General features: G+C 48.3%; 1 protein-coding gene across 1 annotated transcript; it reads right to left on the bottom strand.

Moving 5' to 3' along the window:
• Positions 1-127: 127 nt before the first annotated feature.
• Positions 128-3,668, bottom strand: FTH1 (ferritin heavy chain 1). Its single transcript, XM_027670308.1, has 4 exons — positions 3,369-3,668; positions 1,847-1,993; positions 1,282-1,407; positions 128-465 (listed from the first exon to the last, which is right to left on the bottom strand). The coding sequence occupies exons 1-4, from the start codon at positions 3,477-3,479 to the stop codon at positions 301-303; spliced, it is 549 nt and encodes a 182-aa protein (XP_027526109.1). The 5' UTR covers positions 3,480-3,668; the 3' UTR covers positions 128-300.
• Between the last annotated feature and the right edge of the window lie 8,491 nt (positions 3,669-12,159).

Genomic DNA, 12,159 nt, shown 5'->3' with positions numbered 1-12,159 from the left:
CATACAAGTTCTACTTCTGCCTTCAGCACCAGCTGCAAGACTCCCACACCACATGACAAAATTTACCTCCCACACCCCTTCATTACAGCTGCCTCCTCTCCCTCAAAACTAAACAGGAAAAGCCAGCTGGAACCAAGTCACTTTATTGGCTGGAGGGCAGTACATAAAACACAAGAGAGAAGGGGGGTGATATTTGGTACAGAGAATGGAACTGTTTCTCTAGGTAGCTGAAGCTGCATGCACGGCTGGACATTAAGTAGGAGTCCCACTGAAACCCACAGCGTGGCCCTGGGCCAGGCTTCAGCTGTCATTGTCACTGTCCCCGAGGGTGTGCTTGTCGAAGAGGTACTCGGCCATGCCGTATTTTGGTGCCCCCATCTTCCGCAGGTTGGTCACATGGTCACCCAGCTCCTTGATGGCTTTCACCTGCTCATCCAGGTAATGAGTCTCAATGAAGTCACACAACTGGAAGGGAGACCAAGAGAGTTTAAATTCAGGCCCAGAAAGGAGAGGATACAGCATGACAACTTTCAAGCTGAGAGGAAGCAGCTTTTAAGTTTTGCTTCAGCAAAGCCAGAAGGAGATCAAAGTGAGGCAGGGCTTACACAGGCACACTGGCTCCAGAACCCTGCAGAGCTCAGGAAGCCTCTCCTCTTCCTCACTACAGGAAGCATTAGCCAAGTCTCTGAACAGATTTTGACTCCCCCACTACACAGCAAACTCACAACTGTGAGGATTTACACCTCTAAACCAGCCCAGTTTTATTATTTTCTTTAAAAGTCCCTCCAGCTTACATGGGACACTCCCAAGAGTACTTGGATTCACACACATTAATCTCTTCCTGATACTAAGCAGCCTCAATCCAGCCTTGCCAAAAACTTTCATCTGTGAAGAGCCCTGTGTTTTCAGACACTGTTCTCAAGTATCAGGGCTTGTAACATTCAGAAGTGACACCAGAATTTTGTGGCAGAAAAGCCTCATAAGATAGAACTCAACCACCTCAGAAACAAGCCTCCATAAAGCTTAATACACTTCAGAGGAAATAAAACAAGTCTCAGGTACCATAAAAGTCCTCCTGGAAGGACAGCAATAACCTCACCAAAGGGCTAAAGGACAGGCTGACACCTGGGCCCTTCCCTCTGGAAGGGCTGCACCCCCGGTTCACCTTTTCTCACCTTTATTAACATCAAGGACACACAGCTCAGCCCTAAACCCACACAGTTAGACACATCCAAGCCCCCTCCTTGCACAGCCACATTCTCGGGCTCAGCCTCCACTTACGTGTGGGTCGTTCTTCTCAGTTGCCAATTTGTGCAGTTCTAGCAGTGACTGGTTCACATTCTTTTCCAGGTGCAGGGCACACTCCATTGCAGTCAGGCCATTCTCCCAGTCATCACGGTCTGGCTTCTGCCAGGGGAAAGCACAGCCCATGTTTTCTCTAAGTACCCACAGATCAGTAGGGAGCAAAGCCTTTAGACCACCCTCAAAGCTTGTCTGGACCAAGTTCAGACATTTAGGTAACAAACACCTGATGTGCACTCTCAGAACACAACTGAATGCAACCCCCCAGTCCCACTTCTCAAAACAGTGCACAGAGCACTTCTGCTGTTAAATTTAATGATGAACCGGTTGCCTTCTTGTTCTGCCACAGGAAACCATTGCCCTCTTCTTACACAAAAAGTACTTTTTCTTAGTCAATCAGCATAATTATCAAATTACTACACATCTCAAATGACTCTGCTCCTCCAGTGTCAGCTGCCGCTCCTTCTGGGAGAGGACCCAGAGGGAAGCCCACCTCCTCCCAGCCCCCAAACGTAGTTCTGGGCCAGGAGAGCCCACTCCTCACCTTGATGTCCTGGAGGAAGATGCGCCCTCCCCTCTGGTTCTGCAGCTTCATCAGCTTCTCTGCGTGCTCCCGCTCCTCATGGGACTGATGCAGGAAGTACTTGGCAAAGTTTTTCAGAGCCACATCATCCCGGTCAAAATAGTAGGACTGAAAAAGAAGGATTCATAGGCTCAGAATCCCAAGCCAAGCTTAAAGTGTGGCTTCAGATGTGTCTCCTCTCAGCCCTGCCTCAGGATGGCCCGAGTCCAAGCTAAGGCCAGCAGACAGCAAGGCAGTGTGGAACAACCCTCCCCTTACTATTTTTCCAACTAGGATTAAATTTTAACCTGTATCCCTACCAAGGACACAATTGGTAGTTGTGTCCTTGGTTCAGTTCTGAAGATACAAAGAAATCCCCGATACCCCACAGACACCTGTTCTGATCACCATTCAAATGCCTTAAACTGCGGCCTTGAAAAGCCTTTTTCATGGAGAAGTCTTCCCTTTGTTTGCTCGAGCTTGTTTACAATGATCACAAGTCAGCGTTATGACTTGCAACACCAGCTGAGTGGCCATTAACTTTTAGGTACTTCTGCAATAAAGCTCCCATGCCTCCCTAGGCTTTTCAGGGATTAGACTAAAGAGTACACTTGCTATTTTTGGAGAAAAACATCAGTATCGCATTTAAAACACAAATGGAACTAAAATATCACTTCAACGGCGAATACTGTTTTGAAAGCCAAAAAAAACCCCCTTTAACAGCAATTAGAAGCCATCACACAGCTTGTCTGTTCCTCAGTCAGGGCCATAAGCAGGATCCAATGGAAACTTTCGTATCAACTGCCACTTATTTCCCAAACTACTACAGAATTCTCTGCTGCTAAACCAGCAGCCTGGAGGTTCAAAGCAAGACACTGGTGCTCTGTGTATCACTATCACCCACCAACGTAAGAACAAAACAGCGTTAAAACCTTTACAGTAACACAGAAACAAGCCGTAAAGTGCTAGATGTACACGCCACGACATTGTGGAATGCCACCGGAAAGTCTCAAGTTCCCTGCACGTCTAAAGCTGCACAGAGGTCAGAGCTGCTCCTTGCGCCAGAGCAGCTCAGCGTGGCTAAAACCGGACCCTCGTGCCGAGCGAGACAAGTAGACACAGGGCCAAGGAAACCGCGGATTCCTCCTGATTCACGGACTAAAGAAAAACCGTGCCTGGGAGCCGAGCACGCCCGCGGGAAAGGTGCCAAGCGCCTCGCTAGGCAGGTCCTGCTATCCAGCCCAGCCCCAAGGGCAGAGCCGGCCGGGAGCCGCTGAGTAGGGCTGATAACGGGGCCCACAAGGGCAACGGCCGCGGGGTCCGCCAACACCGAGATAAAGGGCCTCACCTACAAACAGGGGACGGCCCACAAGGGCCCGGAGGCGCTGGGGAAGGAGGAGGAGGAGGAAGAGGAGGAGCTGCGCCCGCAGGCACCGCCCGGCACCCGTGACCCCCCCCCACCGCGCCGGGCCCGCGTGCGGCCCCTCTACCCCTCGCCTCTCACCATGCTGAGGTACACGTAGGACGCGTAGAGCTCCAGGTTGATCTGGCGGTTGACGGCGGCCTCGCAGTCCTGGTGGTAGTTCTGGCGCACCTGGGAGGGGGGCGCTGCCATGGCTGGGTGCTCCGGTGGGTACGGCGGTGGCTGTGTGAGCGGTGGTGTTGTGGGTGTGTGGGAGGGGGCGCGGCGGGCCCGAGCGCGGCCGGTTCCGTCCAAGCACTGTTGACGCAGGAACCCGCTCCGCTCCGCCGCCGACGCGCTGTGAGGGCCGCCCGCCCCGCTGCGCACGTTTTATATCGCCGCGCGCCGGGCGCACCCACCGAGGGGCGGGGCTTCTGTGCCGCGCTTCTGCTGGCCCAGCATGACTCAGCACCCGCCCAGGCCACGCCCACCCCGGGGGCGGGATCCGCGCGCGCCGCTTCCCTCAGCCCCCTCCGCCATCATGGGGTTGGTCCTGTTGGAAAAGCCCTCAGGGATCACGGAGCGCGGCCTGCCCCCGGCCCCCAAAACACGCCCCCAAAGCGTTTCTAAATGTTTCTAAAAATCCAATCTAAATCCAGAAAAATGAAAAATCAAAGGGCGAATGTTAAAAAACCGAGCCCTCTGGTAACGAGATGGTTATTTCAGCTGCTTTTAGTGCTGTCCCAGTCAGTGCCATCATTTATTTTCAATAAACACCGGGTTCTTTAGTCATTCAGTTCACTCATTTATTTTCAATCACCACTGGACTATTTTACTTTGTGCTTTCTGTAGTTTTAAGCTGATTAAGAGTGCAACTTCGAGGGCTAGAAACCTCCTGCTTAACCGAGACCATCTTTTAACATCGAGCTCCCAAGATCTAGGCTTTTACCAAGCCAGCGTTCAATCCTGGCTTTTACGAAGCCAATGTTCACGCTGAAATCCATCAGAAATTTAACTTCGTGGGCCTGTAAACTCAGATTAAATATTTCTTCTACGTATTGAGCCTGTAAATTCAGATTAAATAGTATTTCCTCCACATACTGAGCCTGTAAACTCAGGTTAAATAATTTTTCCTCTAACCAGTTCTTTCTACAGCACTTTTCCAGGCAGCTCCAAACAGCCTGGAGGGAACAGGGAGCCTCTGCCTTCCTTTGTTTCACCCTTTTCTGTCGGTTAAACATCAGAAGTAATTAAGATCTATAAGATAACGTGGGTCATACCCATTGCTTCAGGCTGCCAGGTACATTTGAAATCTCCTGTTCTCCTCCCACACTAATACTTATGTAAAAAACAACAACAACAACAAAAAAGTCATAGCTGCTGGGCAGACTAGTATGATTGTGTTCACACCAGAGTGTTTTCAGCTCGCAGGAACATCAAACAGACCTTTATAATTACGAAGTTTATAACAGCAATATTTCCTCTGCAGTTGGGACAGTCTGTGCCACCCGTGATTTAACGTCAGTGAGATTAGGGAAGTCCCAGATTCTGCTTTCTGGATCCACTGTGAGTTGCACAATGCCCATGATGTTTGGTGACAGCAGATTTACGTGGGCAGGAGAGGAAACATGGGGTTGCACAGCCGTGTGTCATGCCTTGGTGACCAAGGTGAAGAATTCAAAACTCTGGTCTTACATGAGATTATGTTCAGCCATACCCAGATCTTCCCTATCTCAAACTAGTGTTTTAATTTCGACTTTACTTCACGCTGTTTCCTCATGGTTTGGTTTAAGCCTTCTTTTATCTTGTGCTGTTCTTCCTGAAGATGCATTTAATCATAAAAACTTCAGATGGTTTGGGTTGGAAGGGACCTTAAAGTCCAGCCCGGACAGGGACACTTTCCACTATCCCAGGTTGCTTCAAGCCCCATCCAACCTGGCCTTGGACACTTCCAGGGATGGGGCAGCCACAGCTTCTCTGGGCAACTATGCCAGGGCCTCACCACTCTCACAGCCAAGAATTTCTTTCTAAATAGTAAAGAATTTCTTCCTAAAGAACTTTACAAGCATTCTTGGGAAGAAGCCTGCTAAAAGCATCACCTTATTAGGCTGGACTTCCCATCAAGTAACATTCACATTTAGGAGGAAATTGTTCCCTGTGAGGGGAATTGTTCCCTGGCATAAGTTGCCCAAAGAAGCTGTGGCTGCCCCATCCCTGGAAGTGTTCGAGGCCCAGGGCCTCTCCCATCCTTGTGTGTGGATTTTGAATTCACATCTCTCTCAGCTGCTTTGTTGGTCTGAAGTAAAGGCATATTCAGGCTGCCTACAGGCAAAATCATTGTCTGCCTACACAAGCTTCAGATTGTTGAAGACAATCTCTGTTTTCCCTTGGATAATATCCCATCAGGAACAATGGAGCAAGCTCTTCTTGTTTACAGATCGTACACAGAGCACAGACCCTAAAATCTGCCAATTTAGGGACAGTAATGCTGAGCTTTAGGTGTACAAAAATAGTCAGGGCTTCTTTGATGAATGTCTCCATATAAATATAAAAGGTCATCAAGTCAGAGATCAAGATATACCTGAAGGGAAAGTTTCCATGACTCTTACACCCACTTTAATATCATTTATTCTGACTCTACTTATGGCCTTCTCCTGCATGACCTTCGCAAATGATCACAGTGACCTTCCTGGGGGTTGAAAACAGGACTTCTAAGCAAATACTGGACAATATTTGCTCAAAGTAAATTCTGAGGCAGATTTTTGCTGATACAGTCCCTGAGCAAAAAACTTGGCATGTGACTTAGGCTTACAGTTAGACCTTCAACAGGAGGGCTGCCTTGGTGTGATCAGAGAGAGCCAGAATGCTCATGAATGCACAAAATTTCATTTAACATCTGTAGAAATGGTTCACCTATAGCTTTAAAATGCTTCATTATACTGTGATGGTTTAATTACAGATTAATAACAGATCTCAGTTAAAAATGAACAACTGTCCCAGATCCAGTGAACAAGAAAGTGCTGAATATTAAATCAACAAAAATACAGTAACCTGTTTGTTTTGTTTGTTTTTTTTTTTCTTTTTTCCAAAGCTCAAAGTCCTGTAAATAAGATAAACTGCATCCAGTCAAATATTTGTTATGGAGAACCTCCATTCCACCCACGAATTTCAGTGTCATTCAGGTCCCAGACTTTCTGTAAACACAAAAGCAACTCTAAACTTGGCTCCAAGGTTGATCATGTGTCGGGGAAATTTGACACTGATCTCAACTGTGAGTTTTGAAAGCTGTTTACTAAAAACATCTGGGCTCCATTTGCTCTGTGAGATTAACTGCAAACTCCTTCTGTAGCTCCTTGGGCAAAACGTGGTGCAAGTTTTTCAGTTGTTTCTTTTAGGTGTCCAAATTTCTCCACGTGGGAAAGCCGGGATTTCACTGGGTTTTCACCGGGTACTTACAGCACAGAATGCAAATGACTGGGGAACACAGAAGTGCTGGTTCCTGGAAACACTCTCCAAAGACAGAAAGACAAAGGATGTTTGAAGTTATGCTGGGAAATTTGCCTTGGAGACTGAACACGAGGCTATTCTGATTCAGGAAAAAAAAGTCCCGAAAACAGACTAAAGGATTTTGTAAACCTCTAATATAAACCCTGTTTTAAACAGGCAAACATTTTCTAAACTCTGTTACAGTTTTTTCTCTCTCTTGAACATTTTTGCATACAGTCTGAATGAAATATCGTAGATAACAATTCTCTAGTTTGTCCACACTACTCTTGATTTTATTTTTATTTATTTTATTTATTTATTATTTATTATTTATTTTTACAGGCCTCTAAAAATACACTTCGAGTTAATAGAGCGAGGAAAAACATTGTTAATAACATGATAATTCTGCCAGCCCAGCATGGCCAGAAGCAGAATTTGGTGAATTTACTTGCATGTATCAGCCCCTTTTAAACTAATTTCAAGACCAACTTCAATATCTGTGACAGAAAAGCTCCAGTTTGGATTCCAAAGGCATCCTGTGCACCAGCTGCACATACTGGAGCTTCCACAACAGATTTTTCCAAGCTGCAAAAGTCACAATAATTGGATGTTGACATTCCACCACAGGCCACAATCCACAACATTTGCTACACTGTCATGATCCTCCTGCAGTGCCATCCACTTTATTTCCTTCTCAGATTTACAAAGTGTTAAAACCAGGGGGTGGGTATCATTCCTGTTCTCTATTTCTGTTGTATTTAACTTACTGTAAAACTGGAAAAAAATAGCAAATAGAACCACCCATTTAAAGTCAACAACCACAGGGAAATTTCTCAATATACCAAAGGATCACCTCCTTCCTACCATGAATTCCCCTGGAAAACACTGGGGAGTATCCAAGCCCTCATGAATGATCAGGCAGCTTTCATTTTGAGTAGGATACACAGGCAAAATGTTGTTTTTTAAAGATGAGGTTTCATCTGGGAATCAAAAAGAGGTGTCTATCCTCCCTGCCCCTCATGCTGCCACCTTGTTTTCCACAAAAACTGGATTTGTTACCCTCCACAGAGACACTGATTCTTTATTTCAGACCACAGTTTGCACCCCAGGCCTCAGTTAATTTTGTGAGGATGTTCCTTAGGCACAGTTTCTGTAGCATCTTGAACAGATATTACAAAGCCTTCCAGAGAAGGTGGTGTCTGCTTTTATATTCAGCCACCCAGAAAAGGGGCTGGCAGGCAAATGCTTTCAAGCATGATGAGAAGAAACAAGCTTTTACAGGGAAGTGGCGGTTAAAAACCGGCTTAAAGAACATGCAGGAGCCCGATAAAGCACCACAAAAAACAAGCAGTGGCCCATGTCATGATCTCTGTCAGGCAGAATGGGCGGGGGGCACCTCCAAACTGCTGCTGCTGCTCAGCAGGTCTCTCCAGGAACTCATTTCATGGCTTATTTTAGAGGAAGTGAAGAGATTAAATCGATGTAGTGGCTTAGAAAACTTGGAGGATGTTGTCTACAAGAGGTGAGAAAGCAGGGAGAGTTTTCTGGGAGCCTGTGGGAAAAACAGGTTCCTGCTGTGCTGTGAAGAGACACTGAAAACACCCGTGTGGTTCATGCAGCTGAGATGGAGCCACAACTCCACAGCTTTCCTGCTGGGTGTAATTTCCTCCTAAGTCACATCCCAGACCTTGGCATCAAGGTAAAAATATTTAAAAGCACTTCAAGGGGCTTGAGTTGGACCTGCTCCTACGTACGTGACCTGTGGAGCAGCCAGATAGTGTTGAAAAGTGGAGTATTGTCCCTGAAAAGTCAACTCTGGATGAGCTGGACACAGCTCCTTCCACAAGCCAGCAGCAGCTGCCTACTGAACAAACTGGGAAGAACCTGGTTCTCCCTTTTCAAACTTATTCCACCAGCATTTGTGTGTGTGGGGGGGGACAGCCATAAAATTAGAAGAGAGAAATAAAATAGGAAAAAATAAGTCTCTATTAGAGCAAGGCCTGACCATGATAGTAATAAATAGGTCAGATTAAGTCGTTGTCTTTAACTTTACAGATGTTGGGCCAAGCCCACAGATATCAGCATTCCAGCAGCCAATAAAACAGTGACAGAGCAGGCCCCCTGCTCCATCAGGGCAGGGAGATAACAGGGGAGGGCAGCCACAGGAACATATGGACTCCTCAGCAATCACATCTGGCTGTTCCAGACTGGGCAGAACCATTAACTCCAGGCAGACCACCAGCTCTTAAACCTTGGCCACCAGGTCTTGCTGCCCTGGGGTCGTGGTCAAAATGCTGGGAAGATGCTCCCACTAAAATTATCAGTTTTGTGTGGTAGCAAAGCTCTCAGACTGCCCTTGGACAGCAGCCACCTTAATTTCAGGTTTAAGGCAGCCAGAGGAATGCTCTGCCTGGTCTAAGGAATCAGTTCTTCCACCCAGTTGCTCTATGAGTAGCTTGCTCAGTCATGCATGGCCACACTGCCCAAAACCTGTCTAAATAGGCAGTGATGACCAAGACTGAAACTACTCAAATCAGGAACTTTCCAGTCTGACAAGAAAAAAACCAAGATTTCCGCTCCACACTTGTTTAGCACAGGCCAGGCCCTTCCTTGCTTTGTGTTTGGTGCTCCTGGTTCCTTCTGAAAGCCACTGTGAAGGGACACAACCCTCAGGGGAGAAGTAGGTTCAGTGTAAAGCTGCACCTTGCAGCTGAAACATTCCCACGACTCGAGGCTGCCAAAAAGGGGAGACTGAATTCCTCACCCACATGCCTTGTCTGTCTCCTTTCCCTGTCTCCAGCCACCCTTAGAGTGTTCACCAGGGTCTCTGCAGGCAGAGACCGGCAGAAAACAGCGGTTTTGGCCAGTTTCTAGGGCTGGCTTGGCCAAAGGATGGATCTAAAAGCTCCAGAGTCATGAGACACATGGAGGAGCTCAGCCAGCCACTCCTCAGCCAGCGACTCGAGGGCAAAGGGTGAACTGCCAGGATTTGGTTGAGATGCCAGGAATCCAGGGAGCGGTGAGGATGTTCAGTCAGGCCCAAAAGGGTTCTCTTACAAAGCATTTCTGCAGTCAGGAGGTGCAGGTTGAGCAACAGGCTGACATCAGCTAAAACAACAGCCTGAGGGGGGGAGCGGCTCCAAGGCCAAACCACGTGGGCATTTCTTAGGTCACCAAGTAAAACAAGAGTTTCTGATTGGGAAGAAAAAGAAGCCAGAATTGCAGCATTGTTACTTAATCCAGGAAATTTTGTTCAGCAGAGACCAGCAGGCTCAGCATGACCACACGAAAAAGCTTTTTCTTGGAATTCCTAGGCGCCTGCATCCCTGCCTCAGCCAGGTTCAACTAGCAGTGGGGAGTGCCTGAAAAAGGCAATTCCGACCTTTTTCCCTGCCTGTGTTTACTCTTGTGTACTCTGGAGTCACCAGACTCTACCCCCCTCCCCCATAAACTTCAAGAGGAACATGGAGGACTGTCTCTGTCAGCCTAGGAAGGGAAAGAAGATCCACTTCCAAAGTTTTCTACTGGAAGCCCTTGTCCTTTGCATCACCAGATTAGTCCTCCTTGCAAGGCTGTGACATCACAAAATTCATCAGGTGGGAATGGGAGGGTTCAATACTTTCTTGCTGTATTCCAGAGGCCAGAAAAGCAGCTCAGTCCACAGAAAAGAATGCTTCCCAAACTACTTCAACCTAAGCGGCCCCACAGTCACACCACAGCCACAGAGAGACCTGTAGTAACAAGGATGACAAGCTGGGAAGCAGCTGGGAATTGCAGAGACTGGAAAAAAAAAAAGAGGAAGGGAACTGAGAATCTGTGTTTCCACAGCCACATCCAGCATAAGAACCACCAGTGCACGGAGAGGCTGAGGAACGGGAAGAGAAAGTGACACCACCGTTACTTTAGATCAACTGGAAACTTTCTCTTCTTGTTCCAGGGCCTTAAGTTACTTTTCCAGAAGTAACTGGGAGGAGACAGTTCTACCCCTTTCCCCATATCACCCTCAGCCATAGCCAGCCCCATCTCTCTGTTTCAGTGAGTTTCTGCTTTCCCGTCAGGTGGGAGGATCAGGATTGAGCAACAGCACCTAAGAAAGCAACCAAACCCTGAGGGTTGGATTGGGAATTGGGAAGTGGGGGAAGAATCTCTTGCTGACCAGCACATGACTTTTACTCATCTTCCTTACTGAGAATGAGATAACAATTCGTTCTCAGACAATATGCTTTGCCTGATATCTACAGTAACCAAATTAACAAAGTCACGATTCATTTGCCAAGGACAAGTTTTAAAACCCACTTTTTTTCTCCCCTTTGAAAACTTGTGTTATACTAGAAATCAGGAGACAAAGGAAAGTTAATTAGCTTTAATTTCAGCTCTAATTTCAGTGCAGTTGCCTTGTGAAGGATGCTGTCCTTTACAGCTCTCTCTAGGAGGATTCCTGAAACTTTGTTAACATTCCCATCTTGTTCCAGCACCGGGATTACAGTCAAGAATTAGAACACTGGGAAGCTGGTCACAACTCCCAGCACTCCTCCTCCCATTCCAACCTCGAACGCAGAAGCTTAATAGAATTTTGGGGACGGTGGAAGGACAACAAAGCTGCCAGTGGTGCCTCCCAGTGCCATTCCATGGGCACAGCTCACACACCAGCCCGATCCTGTAATGGGAAAACTCCTTTTCCTAGAAGTCCTTCCCACTCTGTCGGTCTTCACACACATCTGCTCTGCTTCCCGAGGCTGTGTCACAACCCACTGGAATCTTCTCTCCCGTGGCAGAACCGATTCGAGCGGCACTTCCACACCGTGGAGGTGCGGGTTTGTCCCGGTTTGTCCCGGTTTGTCCCGGTCGGGCCGAGCCGCCACGCGGGGGCGCCCCCGCTGCGCTGCCACCCGCAGCCGGCAGGGGGCGCTGCGGGCGGAGCGCGCCCCGCTGAGCCAATCAGCGCGCTCCGCCGCCCCGGGGCACGCTGGGAGTTGTAGTCCCTGCGGCGCGGCGGGAGCGCGGAGCGGTACCTCCGCCATCGCCGCTGCTGGGGCCCGGCAGGGCCCCTCCGCCAGTCTCCGGAGCGGTTCCCGCACTGCTCTCGCGTCATGGACACTTGGGGATCTGCAGGATGTCCTATGCCATCCCCCAGCGCTGCCGGGATGCAGCGCTGTGGGGATCGGGCATCGCTGTCGCGCGGCGATGACATCACTGGTGCTGACACCGCCTCAGGCAGCGCTGTCAGACTATTCCCGATTTTTTCCCCTGCGCAATGACAGTCATTTTCTGGTGTAATTATAATAATTTCCCTGCTGTTACGTGTCCTTCTGGCTCTGTGAGCCACTCACAGCTCCAACTCTGCCGCTGACTGTACTCGTAACTCCCTACTGGGATATGGCACTTAGGACACATGGTTAATGCTGCA

This window comes from Neopelma chrysocephalum, unplaced genomic scaffold (genome assembly GCF_003984885.1).
Source record: "Neopelma chrysocephalum unplaced genomic scaffold, ASM398488v2 Primary Assembly neopelma1_96825, whole genome shotgun sequence".
In the NCBI taxonomy this organism is placed as follows: Eukaryota; Metazoa; Chordata; class Aves; order Passeriformes; family Pipridae; genus Neopelma; species Neopelma chrysocephalum.
Note: the sequence above shows the minus strand (reverse complement) of the source record. Positions and strands in the feature narration are given on the sequence as shown.

Coding starts and splice junctions, on each gene's coding strand:
- FTH1 (XM_027670308.1), bottom strand. CDS start 3,479: ATGGCAGCGCCCCCCTCCCAGGTGCGCCAGAACTACCACCAGGACTGC. Junction 1,408..1,846: donor TCTTCCTCCAGGACATCAAG/GTGAGGAGTGGG, acceptor TTCCCCTGGCAG/AAGCCAGACCGTGATGACTG. Junction 466..1,281: donor CTGAGAAGAACGACCCACAC/GTAAGTGGAGGC, acceptor TCTCCCTTCCAG/TTGTGTGACTTCATTGAGAC.